The 24,195-nt window shown below is 39.3% G+C and overlaps 2 protein-coding genes across 2 annotated transcripts in view; one reads left to right on the top strand and one right to left on the bottom strand.

Annotated features, from left to right (window-relative positions):
• FIG4 (FIG4 phosphoinositide 5-phosphatase) overlaps positions 1-24,195 on the bottom strand; it is a 59,435-nt gene that overhangs the window by 13,230 nt on the left and 22,010 nt on the right. The window contains 11 exon segments of the mRNA XM_033145386.1: positions 1,103-1,143; positions 1,440-1,578; positions 4,122-4,288; positions 4,550-4,698; positions 6,270-6,315; positions 9,675-9,794; positions 11,137-11,270; positions 20,799-20,896; positions 21,741-21,903; positions 22,882-22,904; positions 22,907-22,981. Coding sequence (XP_033001277.1) covers positions 1,103-1,143; positions 1,440-1,578; positions 4,122-4,288; positions 4,550-4,698; positions 6,270-6,315; positions 9,675-9,794; positions 11,137-11,270; positions 20,799-20,896; positions 21,741-21,903; positions 22,882-22,904; positions 22,907-22,981 — 1,155 coding nt within the window.
• LOC117044509 (uncharacterized protein C11orf98-like) lies at positions 7,840-8,482 on the top strand. Its single transcript, XM_033145327.1, is given in 2 exon segments — positions 7,840-8,050; positions 8,053-8,482. Coding segments are annotated over 2 exon segments (516 nt in total). The 3' UTR covers positions 8,358-8,482.

Here is a 24,195-nt window from a genome sequence, read left to right as displayed (position 1 = left end):
TTGACTGAGGAATAATTTGATCTGGTAACCTAAGTGTGAAAAGATAAAAAACCCTTCTTGGCTAGAAGAGTTTATAGTCTCAGCCATGTAACTGCACTTTTATGAAGAATTTTCTGGAGTCTGCAAGGGCAGCATGGCTATATTGATCTGCACAATCAATATATATTGGTCTCAAAAGCCCATATACAGTTGGAGCTAAAAGTCAAGACCTACAAATTTAATAGCAGTTTAAAAAGATGAAAAATCAAATATAATAGCCAGAAACTTTGCAATGTCATATAGTGCTTTAAGCCCTTGTCAACTCAGTATGACTAAGGTTTTAGCAAATGGAGGTTCTGCCTTATGTTTAAAAAAAATTTTTTTAAGAATTACATGACAAACATAGTGGCAATATTTTAATTTTTTTTAATGTAGAAACACAACTGAAGATGGACCAGTAACCTGTAACTGAACTCATTTTGTTACAAGATGTAATAGTAACTTTAGTTTATGTTGAGGATAAAGGGAACACATGTTATCAAATGAGACTAAAATTCTAACTTAGAACTTAACCTTTAGGGGTCATGTGGAACAAGATTTAACTGCTTATGAAAGACAGCAAATCCTTTGAGAACACAAATTGGCACAATGATTCATCTTACTATGAAATAAGAGGTTAAGTTGATTAGCACCTACTAGCTGTATCCTAGTATATTTTATTTTTAGAGCATATTTTATCAGTTACGCTGATACTCCAGCTGCGACTCTATCTATAAGCAGTGGACTCTAGGACTCTATCTAGAAGCCTCAGGTATTTGTGCTCTTGTCACATCCATACAAGACTACTAGTGTGCTTTACATAAGACTTTGAAGACACTTTGGAAGCTTCAGCTGGTACAGAACGCAGCCATCCAGACGCTTGTGGGAACTAAGCATTCAGATAATGCTATAAAAATTATTTATCAGCTCCAATGGTGAACCACTCACATTTGGGTGCAATTGAAATTGCTCGGTATTGTTCTTTAAAGCCTAAATGGTTCAGGTTACTTGAAGAACTACCAGAACCAGTATGAATGGGTCTGGGCCCTTAACATGAGCCACAGAAACCTTCTTGCACGTATACCATCAATGACTATTAGGTCATTGACAGTGATGGTCCCATATCTATGGAAAACGAAAAGGAGATACAGCTGACTTGTTCTCTGATGTTTTTTAGATTAGGCTTTGAAGACCTTTTGATTTCAATCTGCTTTTGGTTTTAAAACAACAGGCCAATATTTTTTTAAAAACTATTACTATTCTTGTAACATATTTTTATTGGTCTGATTGGAAACTGTTTTATGTTGCTGTTTTAGCTTAAAATATTGCACTACTTGGTTTTAGAATTATTTTATGGTACTGATTATATCACCCTATTTATTTATTTTTTGGCAGCTAACAAGAAGAGTGCCATGAAATACCTTCTCCTTGCCTGGATAAGCGTCATTGTGTCTTTCTGGTGCAAGTAAAAATCAGTAGGAAGATCACAGAGGTGGGGCTTCCCTTCTTCGGTTTGAAATACTCCCAGAAACAGGTTAATTGAATCTTGCCTGTCAGCATCTGGAAGAAAATGAGTAACAATTGAGAGCCATACAAATATTTATGTGTGACACATGGTTAATCCAGGGATGGGCTGAAAGCATCAACACCAAAAACATCAATTTGCCACCCTACTGCACATGGCAAACTGGGGGGACCATTTCAGGAGTCACAGTTTGACCCTCTCAAAATGTATTTTTGGAGAGGGGAGCTTTGCCTTTGTAAGCAGTGGTTGGTACGGCTACTGGCATTGAAAAGTATTAATATATTGAAATGGAGAAGAAAAAATGATAATGGTAAGGCCAACATGTATTGCAATTGTAAATCTCCTTCTCTTCCCATCCCCAATCATTTCACTCCACTCCTTTTGTTTTGGGAACTTGCCTTGAAATGTTCCTCCATGTTCGGGCAGACTTCCAAAACATTATTCCATAAAATTAACACAGAGGATATGATATACAAGGATAACTTGCAGGTTATCAAAATAAACACAGCTTTAGAATGCAACTGGGGGGGAAACCAATACAAAAAGCAACAGGGAAGTAACACTGGAGCTACCCTTAAGAATTAATGTTGTCTGTTAAATGTGAAACTAACTGAAGTAACTTTTATGACAAATAATACAACAAAGCTGGGCCTGAAAAGTAGCCATTTGTAGTTTTATTAAAAGATGACACACCGATGGAAACATTAATGTTTTCCCTTGGCCCTGCTGAAAGTGTGCACTGCAATTAAGAAAATCCTGTACAGATTCTTTTCTAAATTATTTTTGTACCTACGTGTGCTCTAGCACATTTTTTGTATGCTGTCTGTGGAAAGACATATAACCAGGAGCTAATGAGCCAAAGTAATTGAGTTAGCTTAAACACTTCATTGCCCCACTCTGCAAAAATCTAAAGGGCCAGAATTAGTACGACTAGGACTGTAGTGCACCATGATTAACTGGATAGAGTAATCAGATTACTTTCCTATATATCAATTAAAGGGAACTTGACTGTCCAGTCTGTTTCTGGATAAATAGCCTGTTTTAGACTCCAGAAAACAAGAAATGTGGCAACATTAATGCTGAAGTCTGTAGTGGGTCATACCCTTCCTAGACAGATCAGATATACTGCTTTACAATGGTTCTTCCAATAATCTGACTACATAACGTGGAAAGAAATCAGTGGTTTATAATGCCTGACAGAAATGCTGCACTTTAAACTGCTGTTTGTCCTCTGTTGCCTGTTTGAAAAGGGATTAGAAGGACACACTTTTATACCTATACCTATAATAGAAATAACAGCATGTCTGGTTCTAAACGTTTTAACCGCAGTATGACATTTGGATGCCCTCTAATCTTGAATGCTGCTTGGTAATTCCAATTCAGTCAAGCAATGAAGAAAGTTACCTGCCTATGTGACCTTATTTCACTATTTTTATGTTATTTTGTCAGCTTCTCTACAGAAAAATAAGTTTATTAATGAAGGACTCTGTCTAAACACTTATCATTCCTTGCAGTCAAATTTCTCAAATAGATCACTTGGCTGTATACATTTGGGATTAATGCTCATATTAGCAAGGTAATCTTCCCCCATGGTTTTGTGTTCCTTAAAACGTCAGTGGCAGTTATGAAGTAACTGGCCCTTGCTAGCATATTCTAATGCTACTCTTTGACTGAGTGCTTTACTCAAGCACTCTAGGAGCCCCTATTGGCCAAGAGCAGCATAAATATGCTTTAAAACAAACACACTAAAGGTAGGGAGAGGTTTTAAAAGCTGATACCTTCCAACTATTAATATCATGGTATTGAGAGAGGCGCACTGGGTGTGTTAAGAACAGATAAAATTGTTGCATCCTGGACATGATCTCAGCTGTGGGAGTGTTAGGTGGATAATTCAAAATCATTATTTTTAAGTTTGTTAACCATAACTCTTACCTAAGCTCTAAAGGCACTGAAAAGGAAAGGCCAGATACACTTTCTTGAGAAACCAACATTTCTAATGGCTGGGATCCATAGCACTATGAAGCAGTTTTCTACACACACACACACACACACACACACTTTCACCTCCCTGCTTCCAGAAAAAGCTTCTTTTACCTTCCTCCCAATGAAGCCCCATCCCAGACCAGGAAACTCTTAAGAGTAGATGTTGAAGGGATAGCTGCCAGGTGGGAAGAATCATCCCATCCCTAGGCATGAACCATTTCCAGTAACACACTGGCTGTTTTAGATATTTTACAGCCTATATTGGAGCTGGAAAACAGACACTTGATGGCTGCTTGAACACTCACTGAGAGAAGGCAGATTTTGTCCAGCGTTACATTGTCATGCCTGACAGCAATTACAGTGTCCAACCTTTAAGGTTTAACTCTGAAGCTGTGCTACTGAATTTAAAGTTGAGCCTGACCCAAATACCTTTCAGGCTGTCAACATGTTATTTGACCCAGTTTCATTTTATCATGAAAATTCAATAGCACCATGTAGCCAGTTGTTTTAAAAAATCTGTGTTTTTTAAAAAAATAATTCTCACTTTATCAAGAATGACAAATGTTGGAAATCTCAGAGAAAGAATTCAAGTTACCTGAAAAAGCATTACTATAGTATCTTGAAAGAGTTTGCATAATATCTTTAGAATGCTGGGTCCAAGGTGCTATTTTTCTGTAGGTTTTTACTCGATGCACAAGTTGAGATCCACCATATTGAAGTGACAATGTATCTCCATGATCTTCATATAATTCTTCAAATAATCTAGAGAGGACATCAAGGTTAAGAATTCCAATAAGATGAATTTTTACACACAGTATGCCAGTGATGATATCCATTTTATTTTTACTATCTTTCACCTAGAAAATGTTTAAGTGTAAGCATTCATACTATCTAAAATGATGTGTCAAAACGGAAATTAGAAAAGTATCAATAACAAAAACCATATATGCTCCATTTCTATTAACAGTTGCAGGAAATACTACTACTGTTTTAATAATAATGATAATTTCTAAAATGTATTACCTAACGGCATCTGTGTCAAACAGCAGATTGGGTTTGTCAATCAGGCCTAAGGAATAAAGCTGATAGGCCAAAGCACATTTCCCAACCATAAATTGGGCTGTGTTCGTGCGATCCAGACAGTCAACACAATTTGTTCGAAGAACTCCCGTCTAAAAAATAAGTGCAGGGACATATAATTAGTTTCAAGTCCATTAGTAAATATCAAATTATTCTTTAGGGCATAACAGTAATTTCGCCACCAAATCATCTATACTAATAGAACTTAATTAAGGTTGTACATGTGGTTCACTGGTGCTGATTCTCACATTTGCAAACCTATGGAAGTCACTTAGGTACACTGAAAACTCACTCAAAGTGTACAGAACTGTTTTTGCACATAGTTCAGGTTTTTAACTATTCTCTTGATCAAGGTGTCTCCCCTGCCAGGTAAGTTCTGTGCTGTCGCTATTAAGCTTCGGTCCGCACAATTAGGTGGCTCCTGATCCTTCTTTTGATTTAAGTATTATAATAATCTGAATTGTTGACTTTTTAATTAATTTCTAAATTTATTCTTTTAAAGCAATAATTATTAATTTTAATGTACTTTAATTTTAATATGGCCAACCCCTTTTAGATCAATCTCAGATCAATTTTAAATTGAATTTATTATTGATTCTGTATGTGTCTTTTTGTGTGTATGTGTGCTGGTCGTTGACTGTAATAAAGTACTTACTATTATTCTCTTGATAATTATAATACATAGAAACCAATTTAAATGCCCCATAAACAGAAGGAGCTTTCATTTAAGGAAGCAGAGTTGCACATCTTCCCACTAGTGCAACTCTCTTTCTCTTACAAGCATCTGAGTGGGATGCAACCTGAACAGATTTTTCATGGAATCATAGAATTGTAGAGCTGGAAGGGACCATGAGGATCATTGTCCAAGCCCCTGCAATGCTAGAATCTTGTCCAACATGGGGCTTGAACCCACAACTTTTAGTTGAAGAGTCTCATGCTCTACCAACTGAGCTATCTCTGGTTCCTCAGTTCCACAATTCATGGCAGGTTTCTCATGTTTGGTTTTATGCAAGCATCTTCAACAAATGTATTTTTTAACCATATCCACACTATGAGATAAGTGAAACCTTTTACTGAGTCATATTGCTTTGATAAGATTAACACAGTGATTTCTCTTTCTTACGTAATACTACTTTAAATTTGAAGTAGTGTATTGGATATCATTTCAAAGAAACTGTTTCAACCCTAAAACTGCAAGTATTTGGAAAAAAAACCTATGTTTATAGAGACATGAAGTGTGTGCTTGCACATCTATAGCACATTGAAAAGTTGTGCAGCAATTCTGCTTCGTACAGAAAAATGTGTGCTTTTTAGCTATGAATATGTAGAAGCATAAACATTAACAAAATATTCTTGGAACTGAAATTATGGATATTATGTTGTATATTAAATAAGATTCTGTTCAATGAAGAAGAAAAGACTACACTGATCACACTCACTTCCAAGTCTGTGTAGTTCCAACACTTGGCTTGGAATTAACCGAAAGTCTGATAATACCCCAAGGCTTCCATGGAGTACCTATAGCACAAGCTAGGGTTGTTTATGGGACAAATCTACCTTAGTACTACTGGCATCTCAGGCTTTATTATGCCAACTACATTAACAACAGGATGCTTTCTAGTGACCCATGGAAGACAGTTTTAAATCAATTCCATTAAAATACCTGTAAACGGCCAGTGGGAACCACAATTCCTCCCAGCTCATTCCACCTGTAAGACAGAACATTGTGTGTTACAAAAAAAATAAAATGCTATAAGAATTATGATCAATCTGCCCTCAGTCAGTAAAGCCATAACCCCGGGAGATAATCCTATAGACATTTACAACTCTGGAGCTGAATCCTTGGAGAGATAATTATAGGAATCTGAAGCTCTGCTCTAGCAAGGAAACCTGAAGCGGCTACAGTAAACATCAATCAGAAATTACCTTGCATTTTGGGAAGGGGGTGAAATGTAATGCATAGTTCTACAAACACTGACAAAGGTCAAAGTGCAGACTTGGAAAATTCAATTTAGAAACAAATAGCGTATGCTTAGCCTTCAGTCAAGCTCAGTATAGGTCAGTTTTGGTTTAAAGTGCAGTTTATACGCTTAAGTGTACAAGTAGGCCTCAGTTCTTTCATAGAAATGCTTAAACAGAAAATGTTACCCTACAACCAGGGCACTTGGTATCATGGCACGGAGGGAAGGGAAAATGCTACTAATCTTGTTTGAACCTTGTATGGGAAGCCAAGGCTGATATTACAGGACTAAAAGGCCCAGTTTGGGTAGGAAGTTTTCTTCTTTGGAAGAAAGCAGTTCACTCAAGAGAATTGTTACCCACACTTCACCTGAAGGAAGTACTTTCCACATAGCTAATTTCCATTAGCATATAAATTTCCATTAGCATATAAATTATTCTGTATACTTTGTAATGGAATAGACGTTCAAGTCTCAAGACAAATGGTTCCCCAAGAACAGGTTTCATTACATCCCAACATAAATGAATTGCCTGTAAATATTAAAAAATACCCTTTAATATTAATGGCTTATACACCATTGAATAATACATAAAAATCTATTAACAAGCCGAATCAAGCAATTGTATGTGGTAGGATCAATAACTGTGTAAGCAGTCTCAAATTAAATTGTAAATTGTAATAAAAAATCAAGCATTACAAGTGCAGTCTTTTTTGTTACACACATTTAAGATTTGTATTTTGCCTCTTATGCTAAAGCAGCTTGAGGAGAGCTCATTTTCAGGAGCTGGGCTGCAAGATTTAATTCAGATTTCTCTTCTCCTTCCATGTGATGTTTTTATTAATAAATGAATAATTAAGGAAGTCCTTTGTCTACCTAGAAATGACAAACTATCACATGTAACAAAGGTAGGTAGTTTCAATGGCACACTGACAGTGCCATAGATTTAAAAACAATTGACCAGGGAAATAATAAATTTATCCCCCCGGAATAATCAGAATTCTTCAACCATGAATCAAAGCTAGTTAGTCACACTTAAGTGCCATTTAATGGAACAATTAAGTTCCAAGCAATTTTTCCTCATTGTTTTCCATGGGACTTAACATGATGAGCTTTCTTTGGACTGGAACCTTTGTATCCTGATGGACTTCACAAAATTGGCATTAGTGAAACCCTAGGTGACTTCAGAGACAATCCACAGCATACAAGAGCACTGTGTTTTAACAAATATTGCAATAAGACTTCAACTAACAGCACTCAGGAGAAGGGCGTCACATGGGTGAAGCATGGGAGCCACTAGAAAATCAACTGGCCCCAAAAGGAGCTACAAAAAAAAACCTTTTCAAAAGGCGCCGCGTCCTTAGCAAGCAGAAGAGGAAGAAGCACCGGATTGTAGGTGCTGTGGTGGATGAGGGGCCCATCACCATTCATCACCTAAAGAAACGTAGTTCTAGCTCCCGAGTGAACATTACCCTCTCTGGGAAAAAGAAAGGAAACTGCTGAAGCAAATCCGCCATTCCACAAAGGAGAAGACAGAAATGCAGGTTGACCTTTCTCCAGGTCCAAATAAAAATGCCCAGAGTGGCAAGCGGCAGAAGAAGAAGAAGAATGGGGGGGGGGGACTGCTGGCCCAGATGCAGAGATGGCAGAAGTGGAGCCTGCAGCAGAACCGGGGAGCTCAGATCTTCCTTTGCAGTCTTAAAGCTCAGTCTCTTCACTCTCTTTCGTTGCCTGCTGGCAGAACTCTGGGGTTAGCGGCATGGGCCATGGCTGCAAAACCAGGAAAGTTATAAGGATTGGGCTTTGAAGCTCTTTAACCCCATGGACTTTGATGTGGCTAGATTTCCGTTAAAAACACACATAGTCTTGAGAGGTTTGCTGGACAGCCTGCAACTGTCATGTTCCTTTGGCTCTCGAGATATTGTTGTACTGCAACTCCCGTCATCCCCTGGCCTTTGGCCATCTAGATGGGGGCTGATGGGAGTTGAGGTCCAACAACTTCTAGAGGGGCACAAATTCCCCATCCCTAAACTAAAAGTAAGGGTGAAGGGACATGTTTTTTCTGTCTGAGGATTGCATGTTGATGTTGGGTGGGGTGTCAAAACAAAAGTGGGTGGGGCTGTAGCTGAAATGCGTAACATGGATACTGTGTAAACATGCAGACTATCACCCCCCCAAGCTATGGGGCTTGTTGGGGGTATTGCATTTTGGGTTGTGTGTGCACTTAATGAAGACTGCAGCTGAGGAGGGACATTTTCTGCTCAAAGATCTCTCACCCGCCAGTGCAATAACTAGGCTGGAAAGCAATCTTCGTTTGGCACCAATATAGAAGGCATTTCCCAGCCTAATTTTGGGGTACAATTGGATTTTGGCAGATGTTCCAGGGTTGAAATATTGTCCCAATAAAATATCAGGAAGAAAAAGAAGAAGAAAAAAACTAACAGCACTCAGTGCTCAACTGGCTTTTGAGTTTAGAGGGGGCAAGATAGCTGCCAAGATTTAAAAATCACTCAGAGAAACCCACTGTACATGATAAACTACTTCATGTATTCCCTAATTAGTTCATACTAGTTATTCATTAGGAACTTGGGGCAAGGTTCAAAAGCACAGAATACAGCAGCTATGACAAGCAGGTCCAGGATCTGGTCTGTGCATGGCTTGAAAACCATTTGGAAACCACATGTATGCTGCTTTGAGTTCCATGGAAGAAAGGTGGGTTATAGTTGTAATGAATAAACACAATAATGAGATTTGAACTTTTGGCTTACTATACTTAAAAAGGACCATAAAAGTGGTGTTCTTGAAGCAGCCAGAAAAGCTTAGCTGATTTCTGCTTAAAATAACCTTCAATTAATGTTCTTAGAACCGTTTATCATCTCCAGGAAAGCAAGAAAGCATAAAAATTAAAGGTATAGGAGATTTGCTCACAACACAAATAATAAAAAAAAACTATTGTATGACAAAAAAGAGATTGATGACCCCTTGTTGTTATGAAATATCTGGAGTATACTTTTCTATTTGATCTACATCGGTATAAATGAATGTGGATTTCAAACTATTTTAAAAATCTTTTAAAATAATTATACACAGGAGAGCATTCTCCCACATACATACTTTCATCTGGGCGCAAGACACTACAGTAGGAAGCAGGGACGATTTACAAGAACCCAGTTTTCTTCACTACATTCTCTGCAATAACGCTCAGCCTGTCAAGGACGTTACACAGTTTGCTAGATGGAAATAAAAGCAAAACACTGAAGACATGTTTGTATTTACCCTCGTGGAAGAACATCTAAAAAACACACACACTTCAATAAGCACCAGCCTCTTCTGCACTCTGCATGCACTGTATCCCTAAGCAATGTTAACTGAAGTTTAAAAGAAGATAGAAACACACTATCAATAAAAGCATAACCTGTTAACTACTTTCATTTTTCTGTGGCAAAATCATCTTTATAGAAAAGGGATGGGGAACTGATAACTCTCATCAGCCAGACACCATGACAGGCAGTGGTGTAGGAAGGGCGGGGCATAGGGGGCGGAGCGCCCCGTGTTCCAGGGGAGGGGGGTGACACTCGGCGGCCCCTCCCACAAACCGAGCCCTGCCGCCCGGCACCCGCCTGTACTGCTTTACGGACGGACGGGTCAGCCCCACGACCCACCGCTCGCTCGGCAGCTTGCCTGGTTGCCACAGGAGCAGTAGCGCCAGCTGAATGAACTGTGCATGCCCGGATTTCCGGGCATGCCCAGTCCATCCGGGCCGGCGTTGCTGCTCCCGTAGTGACCGAACGAGCCGCCGAGCAAGCGGCGGCTTGTGGGGCGGCCCCGTCCGTGCTTTATGGCCAGGGCAGCCCCACGACCTGCCGCTCGCTCGGCGGCTCGCCCGTTCACCGCGGGAGCAGCAGCGCCGGCCCAGATGGACTGGGCATGTGTGCCATTTCCACACATGCGTAGTCCATCCATCGTCGTGATGTCACAACACCCACACCCCCAGGGGGGGTGCCTCCGTGCTGCCGCCCCGGGCAGCCAAAAGGCTTCCTCCAGCGCTGATGACAGGAGTTGGTGCAACCAACATCTGGAAGGCCAGAGTCTCCCATTCCTCTTACAGCATCTCCAGAAGAAGGGATCACAAACAATCAAACAACTCTGTTAGTTTTACCTCATGTAAAACTACTCACAATCCTTTTTGGACTATCTGATACAGTTGGAATTTTGAGAAAGTGCTGTGGGCAACAGTTACAAAATGGCTGCCATGGGGAGCAGGGTATAACACAATATAGCTACCATGGGGCATAACACTAAAGGGGGGGGGATAAGCTGAAATACTTGCACAGACTGAACATTTGTAATAGCACAATGTGAATTCCACCCATGAAGTACTTTAAAGTCTAAGCAAAGAGCCTCTGAAATGCAAGGCTGGCTGGCTTGATTTCCAAACAGTACCAATTAACACAAATGACACAGTTCATTTACATTCCACAAAAGATGCACTCTGAAGAGAGTTATGACAAAGTTCCCTCTGTCCCAACTAACATCTGGAGTCATGTGCTGCTCTAGTAATAAAACACACACCTCTTTGTATATTTGGCCATGTCCCATGGAATATATACAATTGCATGTTCAGGAGGTAGAAACTGATTGAGGTACGTCACAGCAGCAACAAGCTCTTCACTCAATATCCTTTCATGTTTCCGTTTTTCACGTTCCTTCAAAAGGGAAAAATTAACTGATCATGGTAGTACATACACCAAGTAATGTTAACTCTGAACAAAAAAGAGAACACAAATATTGTAATGATACAGCAGGGTAGGATTTATTTCTGCCCCCACAAAGTGTAGGCAGCCCTTTCTGGGGATCATCACAGATGCAAGATAATGGAAGAGAATCACTGTCTCAAGCCTCCCTAAATTGACAGAAAAATCTGTTCATTTCACTCAGTTAAAAAGGCAAGGGATCTTGTGAGCACATGTATCAATGCAAAAAAAGAAGAGTCACTATTGTTTAGCATATATTATTATTTTTTAGAGTATGCATCTGCCCTTCATCATGAGATCCCAAGACATGCTTAAAATACAGTATTAAAAACAGTTGGAACAGATTGCAATCAAAATAACTGGATGGTCCTAAATATATGTATCAAGTGTCAAAGGTCAAGGTGTGTATTTAGGATACAATGGAAAGTATGTCATGAAAGTGCCAGGTGTACCTCTGTGATGAGAGGTTAGGTTGCATGCGGCTAGGAAGAAATGATCTCCTTAATACTCCTTAAGTATTAAGCTACACTTTTTCTGCAGTGATGTCAAGTGATAATGTTGCTATGAGAAATAGAAGTGCAAGTAGTATAAGAAATGTCAGCTACACTTGGGGAAATCCTGAGTTCTGACAAATGTATGGGCCTATTAGACATGCAAAGTTATTACAATTTCCCATGCACTCCTCACCCACTCACAGGGTGGAAACACTATTCTGTGGCAAGAAGAGTGTATGCAAATAGCAATCTCACCTATTTAAAACCTCATTATCCTGGCTTTCCATCTGAAACAAGTGTAATGAGCTGGACTTTAATTCCACATCCTAACCCCAAACCCAAATGGCATTTGCAAATATATGGCTTTTGAGCACAGTTTATGGAAAACAAACTGTAAAAATAACACACAACTAATGTCACATCCTGGGCAGTCCTATGCATGTCTACTCAGATGCCCCTTGTAAGTGTGTATACCAGCCAAGTCTGTCATATATACCACAAACTCAAGGATTATCCTTTCCTCAGCTTAGATCTTCCACCTTGGCTGTGAATCTTAGAAGACCTGCTCCCTGGCTTGCAGGCCTTGTTCCACCTGGCCTGGGAGGCAGGTGTGCCTGACTGACTCCAGCTATGAAAGCCCAGCTGCTGAACAGGCTCTTGGGCTTGGGTATTGTTTAATCAAGCCTTGGCTTAGCTCAGCACACCGTAGGAAACACAAAGGACCAAGGGAAACAAAGTGACTGTGAGCTTCTCTCCAGAAGCCTGCCCAATTATTTATGTCCTGGTAAGCCATAGCTTGGCTTACTGTGCCACGTGAACCAGGCCAATGGAAGTACTGTAAGTGTCAGTATGCAGAATGACTAATATGTAGGTTTATATGTCTTTTAGTTCCCTCCTGAAATGATCTAATATCATAAAAATACGTGTCTATGATGGCAATGCCTTTCAATGTCTATAATGGTAATGCTTTTGAGATAAAACAATCTGAAGAAAGATTAGAACAGGCAAGGAGACTAGCTCCTTTCCACATTAAGAGTCACCAGCCTGAGTCTGTAGACAACAAGGGAAAATAATAATAATTTTGTGAGGTGGAATTTCAGAATTTAACACATAGTCATAATATTTTTTTAAGACAGATTTTTTTCAAGTCCTATTAAGTATAGTCCTCTAGGTAATTGGGACCAAGGAGAAAACTGACCCTTCCAAACTAAAAGGCTAATGAAGTGCTTTGTAGAGGTGCCAGAAGCAGAACAGCAGTCCTCTTCTCAGACCTTTTAACCTGGAGCTGAAGGCAGAAATGGCACATCTTATTGGACAACCATAATGTTTAGGGAAGTAAGCTGTCTTCTCTTACCTTCTATGTCCCTCAGTGGGTGAATAAATGGCCTCTGTAACCACCCAAGGATGAAACTACTAGTGCAACTGATGCCTGAGCAACATAAATTTATTTTAAGGCCAAGAGCTATTTGCAAATTTTCATTAAATAATTTCTGGCGACACACAGAAGGGACTTCTTACCTACTGCAATACTCTGTGATTGGCATTGGCTAAGTGGTGCAGAGAGTTGTTTGGCCAGAGAACAGGAGACTGAAATAAGTCATTCCAGGAAAAGCTCTACATTCAAATGAAAGTATAAAATGTCTGTGGGGCAGAAAAGTGTATTTTTTGAGACTGGGGATTATTATAGATTGTTTGAGATTCTCCTTGGCAGCTCTGTGCTCAGTAGCCCTAGTGCAACAGCCTCCACTGCATGCCCAGCTGCTTTCCACTCTCACAGTCATTGTATTCAACCCATGGTTAAAACATTTCTCCATACAAAATTAGAGGAAGCATGTTTTATGAAATACTTCAATAAATTAAATTAATCCATACTTGGAGTTGTAAAAGAAAGAAAAAAATTATATTTGAATATACAACTATTGTGCTGTAATTCAACTTGCAGTGTTTCTGATATCAAAATATACTGAAGTATTAACTTAGTGTGATTTTCAAGAGGCTGCTCTTTATCATAAATCCTCTTCATCAGTCCAAGACTAGATAATATCCATAATTAGTAACACTTTCGAATAGGTTTTTAAATTTCTTTTTTGTCCTTACTTCACCATTGTTGCACGTTTCATGAAATGCCAGAGTTTCAATTGTATAAATCCAATGACTAAAACGTAAACACACACACACCCCAATTCAAAATGGCCTTTAAGAAGCCAAGCACGAGGCTGTTGTAAACAACATTAGACATAACAGGGAACAAAATCATTGTGGCTCTTGTATTTTTAGATTGAGTTTAGAAGTATACTGTGTATCCAGGCTCACATGACTCTGCCATGTGAATCATTCACAGGGCTTCTGTAGTGTGGCTGAAAATGTGTCTCCCTGTGGGTGCTCAATGCTAGGATGTTAAAATTAATGCTCTCTTACCACTTGTGTGTAGGGGGAAGGGGAAATATTATCCTGTTCATGTGAGGAAGAATTGAATCAATTGCTAATCAACCAGAGAGGCTTTCTAATTCAAGTATTTGGACGTTCTCTTCAGACCAATGAGGGGTTTTAAAAAAAAATGCATTTGCTTGTTTAAATAGTGATGTGGAAAGGGAAACAATAAATTAGGGATATACTTTTTCACATTGTTCATGTAATCATGACTTCCCACTGTAGACATTTAACACGTATTGAATTCAAAAATGCAGAGAAAGCTTTGAATTTTGCACCTAAAACATGTTACAAACTGCTGTCAGTGTAAACCTTTCTTCTTTTTTTTGTACCTTTAAAAAACATCCCAGTATTATTTGCCAGAATGTTTTCCAAGGAGATTATTTGCCTCATCATCCCAAGTTGTTTGCAAATTGTGTCTTTTTTCTGACAGAAGGCTCTTTGATCTAGCAGCATCTTCTGTCAGTGGCACAGGGATCAAGGTGATTTTTTGAAGAAGAAGAAGAAGAAGAAATGTCCCTCACATCCTGACAACAAATGCATGCACAGGGCAGTCAACTTTCTGCCCCCAATAAGCCCATGCAAGACACTAAGGCACACAAAGCCTATATAGTCAACTCAGTTGCACTTAATGGGCAAAGGCTGGTCTATGTTTACCTTTTGGGATACTCTCTTCTCCATTTATTATTGTTGCTGTTTTGACCATCATGGTCATATTAACCCAAGGGGGTAAATAACAATAATATACACTGATACAATACTGAAGAACAGCATCTGGCTTAATCAAGCCATGGCATTATTCAGCAGGCCTTTCGCTCAAAGCTTTTAAATAGGGCTGCACTAATCAGTCCGTTATAAATAGCACACACTATTTATCACATCTTTTCTATGACTAGTAGGTCATAATACAAGAACTGCAGAGGGAAAAACTAATATATGAAAGTTCAGGTACTGGAATAATTATAATAATTTAAATGATGTGCAATTTAAAATAGGTCTAAAAAATATGAGTCAGGTCACCCTTTTCCAAGGATAGACTTGAAACATTGAAATTTTTGCTGCTCTTATTCTTTGTATACAACAGGCATAAAGATTTGCCACAATTCAGGATGCACTATGTATGGCTAGATGTCTGGATAGCTTTTTAAAAAATACAGTGAATGCTTGACATATTTAACATACTAAGGCAGAATGACCAGCACCAGAAAGAAAGTATAAATGAGATAAGGGAATTGTCTGAACAGAAAAGTGGATTTTTATTCCTTAGGTGTCATTTGCTTTCAAGAATATAAAGTACCAAAGAAAGAGACTTCCGGCGGCTGACGCCATTATGGGTGGTCGTGGGTTGCTTCGGCTGCGAAGCACCCAGTTCATTCCGGGGGTTAGGAGCCCTGCAGCCGCATAGCGGGGCTCCGGTTGGGGTGCGGGAAGAGCGTCTCACCCTGGGCTCCCCGGCTGTGCCCGTTGTGGCTCCGAACCCTTCCCCCGCTCCCCCTGTAAAGGGGGAGTGGGGGTGAAGGGACGACGGAGCCGGGCTATAGGGGAGAAGCCCCAACCGGGATGAAAATGCGGCGGCAAAGCCTGTGATGAGCGTCTAAGTTCTACCTGTGATTAAGGAGCTGTTAAGAACCCAGAGGCTGTGAGTAATTGATTGACTCTTTGTATTCTTGGAATGATCTGGGGGAAAGAAGAAAGGCAGCCCCTCCCTCCCTTCGAGAGGTGAAAGAAATTAACCCTTTAAGTGACTGCTGCTACAACAATCAATAGAAAGTACTTGGAATTTGAAAACTGAGTCTGTTGAGATCTCCCTTCGGGGGTTAACCGGGGAAAAAATATCTCCGTTTGAAGTTTTGGTCTTTATACTCCGGCTTCGGAGAAATGGCGGCGATTTGGTGTGTCGTGGGAAAAAACTGAAACAAAGGAAGGAAGAGACAGGAACGGAAATCTGATACCCACCCTCTCTCTAAAATGCTGGCCTTTGCGCTTGCACTGGTATCGAACCCTGATCTACAGGATGAGGAAAGGCTCACCGTTTTGCAGATGGAATTGCTTAATCGCAAACTACAAGTCTTGAGTGGAATTATTCATAAAAAGGATGTACTTTCCACAGAGGAGGCTTTTCAAAAGTTCTACACAATGGAATCAAGCCTTGGCAAAGAGCTGGAGGGGCGTTTGAAGAATGGTCTGAAACGGTTGGGCAAATCCGGGGAAAGGAATCTGAAATGGGAAAATTTACAAGATCCAGTCTCCGAGGTGGCAGCTCGGGGGCATGGGACATGGAATTAAGATTTTTACAAGAAGAAGGAGAAAAGGAAACGGAGGAGCCCAGAATGCAGATGAGGAACGCCCTGAGGTTCGATGCTGGGTTTGCTGTGGATGATGCCTGGAACTGTGGACACTCAGAGGAAGGCAATTGGAGATTTGGTTTTGGAGAAAGACAGAAAAAGACAATGGACAGAAGGGGCGTGGGTTGAAGTATTAAATGTATAATCTAAATGGTCTGTCATGGTATCTGAAATCGGAGTGTGAAGTCTGTTAATTATAAGTATTTTAAAGTAAGGAGATATGGAACTTTAAGTTAAAAGCAGCATGATAAAGGACAGAAGAAATAAGTTTAGCTATAAGAATATTTGGTAATGATTTAGGTTATAATGTTAAGATAGAGAAAAGTATGTTTTCTTTTTTGTTTTAAGTAAAGTTAAATCTTTTTATAGAGAAAAGTTGTTAAGGAAATAGTATATTGAAGTAAAACCGAAGGTGAAAAGGGGGGGAAGTCAAGCGTCAAGATTCGGAACTAGAAATTTTTTTTTGTTTGTAAGGTATATAAATAAGAAGAATCCTGACTTTATGTGTATTTGTATTTGTTTTTGTATTTGTAGGTGTGGGGTTGGGTTTTTGTTATATTATGAAAATGCTAATAAAATCTTGTTAAAAAAAAAAAAAAAGTACCAAAGAAAGTGTCTGCTTTCCAAAAGACTTAATGCTGAGTTAGCACACCCACAAGCAAGCACCTGGTCTTATAAAGAAATTTGTATTAATATTTTGATGATAGCATGAAAACTTCTTCCATCTGTTGCTTTCCTATTTTCCAGCTGTTTTCATCATTATAATGTATCTTTTGGTCTCATCTGCCACTTTCCCCCATCTCTTCCAGTTTCTAAAGAGCTATGACAAGAAGCACCTGGCTTGGGTCCACGATCTCCTCTACAAGCTGGGCACAGCAATTTAAAGAGAACACATATGAATCATCAACTCTTGTCCCTACAGTCTTTTGCTTCCACCCTAATGCTCTGAGCATGCCATGTGCGTGTAATCTGCCCGTGACTGCACTGCCTAGAAAATGTGTCTATCTAGGCAGCCAATCAACGATGCACAGATGCTATGCACTCAGTGATTCTACTGACCATCCCATGAGGGATTTTGGAGTGTGGCAGAAACATTGCTGCCAGTGGTTGACACTGATCAGAGAGTCGCCTTACATCTTTTCTAGTTTTATCCACTCAAGATGAAAAGTTCCTGCCGACAAACAGCTTAGTCATTCTTTATGGCACCCCTCCTCCTTCAGATGCAGGGAAGGAAAGCTAGCACAACTCTGGTTTGGAATTTTTCAACTGCTTCTTGAAATGCTACAGAGTTTCAAACTTCTGTAAAGGTATCCTGAAATATTTTTACCTAGAATGTTACATAAGTTCCAAGATTTAGCTCCTTCTAGAGCACCACAGTCTTGGCAACTAGAGAAACGTTTTACTAGTTGCCCTTTTTCTAACACCAGTCTTTTACAACTTACTATTTGAACTCAAGCACTAAAAACTTGGTTGTTAAAAATTGCTCACCTCTATACACATTAATTTTCCTTTTGGCTGTGCCCTGTTCTGTTTAGAAGCCTCATGTAGAGCCTCACATACAGTATATCTGTTTAACTTAGCTTTACAATATATTGAAATAATGGTACTAATATTATTTTCTCCCAGGAGGATCCACTAATAGAAGCTGACAGAGATGGAGAAAGAGGGGTGCTGAAAGACTCTTATGGGACTTGCATATCCTGTTAGGCAAATGCATTTTGGAGTGTTGAACTGGCTGTTGACAGCTGTTCTGAAAGAGCCCTGGAACAATGCAAGTGAAAACAAATTAACTATTTTGGTAGCCTGATTTATTTTATTCCCAAGACACAGCTCCTTCAGTCCAATTTATGTTCTACACAGATCAAAAGGATATTTTGTAAATTAAGACATCTGAAAGCAGTCCTGTTTAGGGAAAATTTTAATGTTTGGTGTTTTATCGTGTTTTTAATATTCTGTTGGGAGCCGCCCAGAGTGGCTGGGGAAACCCAGTCAGATGGGCAGGGTATAAATTATTATTATTATTATTATTATTATTATTATTATTATATTATTATTATGAGAAAGAAAATGCAAAATGTATTATATGCTTTAGATTACTGTTGGGAAGAGCAAAAAAAAAAAATTCTACTCCCTAATGAAGTAGTTTTAGACAGATTTTGCCTAAAAGAGCTGTCAGAGTTGAGCTGGTTTGAGAATGAGCCCTCACTTTCCAAAATGACTTTTGCATTATTTTTACTTTATTTATTTGGATACCACAATTATGCTAGCCACTGAGTTCTAGCAGAAGTGCTTACAACCCCAAATATAAAACACTGGCACACAATGCCTAAAAATGCTACACACATCATGAATGGGGGTGGATTAGGACTCCAATTTTACTTTTAAGATTTGGATTGAAAGTTGGATTGATCTTCAAGGAAGAGTGCAGTGAACCATGCAAGCTTCCTCAGAGCACAATTCTCCTTCACATCAGCACTCACTAAGTTATGTCTATGCATCATTTGTTGAAGGCTGTCAAACACTGCAGATGGTCTGTAGATAGTGTACATATGGCACCTGCAGACATTTAGATTTTTGAAAGAGGAGAGGAGGCTGGTTTCACAAGGATGGGGGATTTGTACCATCTGTTTGCAAACAGGATAAAGATATCCAGAAACTGTGCCACATAAATGCTAGGACACAGGTGGCACAGTGGTCTAAACAACGGAGCCTCTTGGGCTTGCCAATTGGAAGGTCAGCAGTTCGAATCCGCACGACGGGGTGAGCTCCCATTGCTATGTCCCAGCTCCTGCCAACCTAGCAGTTTGAAAGCATACCAGTGCAAGTAAATAAATAGGTACCACTGCAGCGGCAAAGTAAACGGTGTTTCTGTGTGCTCTGGCACTCGTCATGGTCCTCTGTGCGCCAGCAGCGGTTCAGTCATGCTGGCCACATGTCCCAGAAATGTCTGTGGACAAATGCCAGCTCTCTTGGCCTGAAAGCGAGAAGAGTGTTGCAACCCATAATCGCCTTTGACTGGACTTAACTGTCCAGGGGTCCTTTACATTTTTTACCTTACATAAGTGCTTCAAGCACTTTTCATACCAAAGGGCATAGCTGAAACCTACAAAAGGGCACAAAAGTCTCTATTTCATGTGTCAGGAAACCGCCCTCGCTGGAGCTGGAAGCGGTCCCGGGGCTTTTTCAGTATCAGGAACCCCGTCTCCGCTGAGCAGCTCGTCATCTTCCCCCAGTGGAGGAAGCGATCACTCTTCCAGTGGGGAGGGGGAAATGGAGGCAGGAAGTGCGCGCAGGGGCTGTGGCAGGGATGGAGAGCCTCTGCGCCAAGCGGGAAGAGGGGGAGAGGGACCCTTTCCGTCACCCCATTTTAGCAGGGAGAAAGGACATAGAGGGGGGAGGCGGGGGTTCAGGATCCCGCGCCTTTTATGTTGGGCAAAGAACCGGAAAGGACATTCCTGGACTCTGCAGAGGGATGAGCAGGACGTCTTTATTTTAGCTCCACTGTAAATATCTGCCAATAAGAACTTAGTGTTTAGAAGTTCTGCGTTTGCCTGATTTCTCATGAGCAACCACTGAAACTCCTTACATCATGTGACAGTTCAACAGATTATTCCACTGCATTTTAAGCACTTCAGTGGGAAGAACTGGCTCACTGGTAAGTTATATGGAAAAGGCACTTGCTGACACCTCAAAAGTGGCCTAAAGCCTACTCGCCCCCTATAAACGGGCTTCAGAAGCTTGGAAGATCCTTTGTTGCTGCTTTTCATGGGGACTAGACTAGGAGAAGGGATAGGGAAAGAATCAGCATTCTTTCTAAACCAACAGAAGGCAGTGGAATCTTCAGTAAATGTAGCTTGGATCCAGATGAATGTTCAAGCAATTAGAATATATAAAGCAATGTTCTTAACAGTATAATAATAAAAGCAGTAAAATATAATTATCTGCAAATTAAAATCAAAGGTGGAAGCTGCATTGTTACCAGATATATTTTTCATGAAGTCTGTTAACTTCAAAAGCTTGAGTATCACTGTATACACTAACTTATCATTAAACCTACTTTGCATCTTAAGTGTTAAACACTGCTCTTCTAAGAGCCAACATCTTGATTTCAATAGTCTCTCTCTGAGAAATGAACACAAAGAAATGAATACATGAAAAGTTCATTAGCTTAATGAATGTTGCAAATAAATTAAGATAAAACCATGCCTTACCTTTACAAGATTCAAAATTATGATAGGAGAGCCAAACCTCTGGAGCATCTGATCAAAATGAAGAGCAGCTGCACGTGCATAGGGGTCAGCCTGATCCACTAGAAAAAGGAACTACTATTATTAGCTGGATTGTGATTAAAGTATTTTGTTATTAGGAATTGCACCACTAAATGTACCTAGTTTTAGCAGTCTCCAAAAATATTCAGGCTGGTATAGAGATGGAGCGTTTGACTACAGTGTCAAGCACACACTATGAAGTTTTAGCAAGCTTAATAAACTTGTAAATAAATTACAACGTAGGGAGAAAGACACTTTTTTGGTTTATTTCAGACTGATGAAATTCTTTGCTTGCTATCCTTTTGTTAAATATATATTTATTCCTAACCCGTGACTGTTAAGAGACAGTAAAAAAAAGAAAAAGGAAAAAAAAGAACCTGGAACTCCCATTTAAAATGATAAAATAGAAATGAAAACTAGCAAGGCTTATGGAAGCACAAGGTAAGGAAATGTTGGGCAAATAATTCCAAAGGGGGAGTACAATTGTGGTTCTATAATCCTTGTAATTTTATTGCCAGGCTGCAAACAGGGGGTAGGTGTGCGTAGGGGGAACTGGTGAAAACCCTATGCAAAACCGCCTTAAGTTGAAAAATCAGACCTAGTTTAGGGATTGAATAATGGAGCCCAAACAGGTCCAAGGAATAGACTTCTGATCAAGCTATACATTAAAAGAGATACCTAGTTGACACCCTGCTATGTCCCACTACTTTCTTTTCACCTACAATTGCTATGCGTGTGGCGCAAAAAACAACAATTCCTTGTCTTGTCTACGACTTGAAAGGACAACATTTACATTCCCTGCGTCCAATGGAATGGATTAATGAGAGCTAGTGATTTGACAGTAGGCATCTGTACAAGTTCTAAGATAACATATTGTATACACACATGTAATTGGTGGCTTAGGCATCATTGTTGAAATATCCTGAGACCAATAGAGAGGGACAGAACCCCGCACTTGGACATAAGATGAATAGCTTCCAGCAGAAAATGACATCACTGAAGCATCATAGAGTATTTGTTCAGTTTCTACTTCATTAGCTACATCTCCCTATACAAAGAAAAAAAAGCCATGACATCACATTCTCAGCTGCATCTTCCTAAGTGACATTTATACCACCCATTCATCAGACTTATTTTAGTTAAAGTAGTAATGAACAAATGCACTTGTTCTTAATCCAACTTTAAGGTTTTTAACTCCAGACCTAAACACATTTGTTTGGTAGAATGCTCTATTAATTTTAGTTTTGCTTTCTTCTACAAAAACATTTTCAGGTTGAATAGCCTAAATCCATAGCTGCGTCAAACCAGAGACCCATGAGTGTACTAGAAGGCTGCCTGGTGTAAGCCTAAGGAATTTAATTACTGAAATATGCTTAATCTTGTCCCAGATGTTTTGTTCCCTTACCTATATATAGGTAAGCAATGTCTCTAGGCAACAAAAAGAACTAAGGTCAGATAATTCTGAATAATCCCCTAGACCTTGATGTTCACATGGAATCCAATCATCATCTGAAACGTCCACTTGAGAATAAGGATCCTGGGTATACGCTGGCTTGTAAGTCTATTTCAGGAATGGGAAACAATTTTCATCTGAGGGCCATGTTTCCCTTAGGGCTACTTGCCAATGGTAGTTGCACCGATAGGCAAAAGTAGGCATGTTCCTATGTGAACATGCATAATGTGATTAGAAAATTGTAGCTTGCCTGTAATTGCACAACAAAGTCTAGAAAAGATATATAGCAAATTAGATCACTGAATTCAAGGGCACTCACTAATGCCCAAGGGTTTCCAGTAATTTACATTAAAAAATTAAGCACATTAAATACACCACATGAATTTTTAACTATAAATGTCACCCTCAAAAATTCCAAGATTTACAAGTTTTATATTTGCTTGGATCGTTGCCCAAATGAGGCAAAATACACGTGCTACAATGCCAAAGGATTTAAGGTCTTACTCTCTATATAGCAATAACATGTCTTCATGAAACCCTCACAGTGAAAAAACAGATAATAATCTATTTTACCTCACAGTTTGCTCCTCTCTTAGAAACCGTGTTCCAGCAAATTTACTTGATCTTCTAGCTATCAGGGTGACGTACACTGGACGACCATAAATGAGCAGCTCTTGGAAGCCAAGTTAAGGGTTACAGATGTTTATATTATTTCTCTAGCTTATTTCTCTTGAATTTTCCCTTAGTCCTGGCATATACATAAATACACCTACTCTCAGTGCCTTTTTGTAACTTGTTTTGAAGCAGATGAAGTACCTTCTATTATTTTAATATGTGGTCATCTGCTGGGCTTCCATTTCGAACCACAATATTGATAACAAAAGCAAAAGAAATGGTTATTAACTATTTTGGATTACTTTATTTGGACAAAGAGTTATTTTAAGCAGATATGAGAACTCTCAAACATTCAGCAGCCCTGAGACTGTGGGATAGAATATCAGCTTACCACTTTTGCCACAGACTTGCAATCCCATGCATCTTCTCAAATAAGAAATGTGGGGTTTTGCAATAAAATTGAAAGATAAAAAAGCAAATCGCCTTTCAATGCTCTTTCATAAATGTCCTTAATGAATGTACACGGTAGCCGTGGCTACTTCACAAAGACTATCTATGCTAATGACCTTCTAAAAGCAATGCTTAATGAAAGCATATTATTTCCAGAATGTTTTATATATTGAACTAAAAAAGAATCGAAGAACCAAATACTAAACATATAGTTATGCAAAAATTCCATTTGTGGTATTACGTTGAGCATCAGGCTTCAGAACTACAATAATAGTCCTTGATAATTGTGTGGATGTAGAGGGGAGCTTTGGAAGATACATGCCCTGTGCAACGTGATTTATGTTTAGAAATATCTGCAGTTTTCAATCTTACACATATGGAGCTACAAGTAAAGGCTACTACAAATTGAAATAATATTTTACACAGGATATTTATAGTTGCAATTCAAAATAACAATAAAGTGTCATTTGCTTCAGTGTATATTCTATTTGATCCTTCCATTGCACATTTTGGAGCTGTTTTCAACTAATGTATTTTAATAGTAATTCTACTCTTTTGTGTATCCAACTATCTGCCCCTAAATTAGTCTGTTCAATTATCCTATTGAGACCTGACTTCACAGTGCAGCTAGTTAAAGACATGGCCTCTGTGATAGGTAAATTAAGCTATTATCAAGCCCTTATTTCTTCACTGGCAATACTAGCCCATGCACGATTTCTCGTAACATGCATGCTTGGAATAAGAATTTTCCTTCATGTGTTTCATTATCTATGCAGCAGATGAAAACTGAAAACTCATGTCCCCTTTTCACAGCAATTAGAT

This window comes from Lacerta agilis, chromosome 3 (assembly GCF_009819535.1).
Source record: "Lacerta agilis isolate rLacAgi1 chromosome 3, rLacAgi1.pri, whole genome shotgun sequence".
NCBI classification, from domain to species: domain Eukaryota; kingdom Metazoa; phylum Chordata; class Lepidosauria; order Squamata; family Lacertidae; genus Lacerta; species Lacerta agilis.
This window is presented reverse-complemented; position numbering and strand designations above follow the sequence as displayed.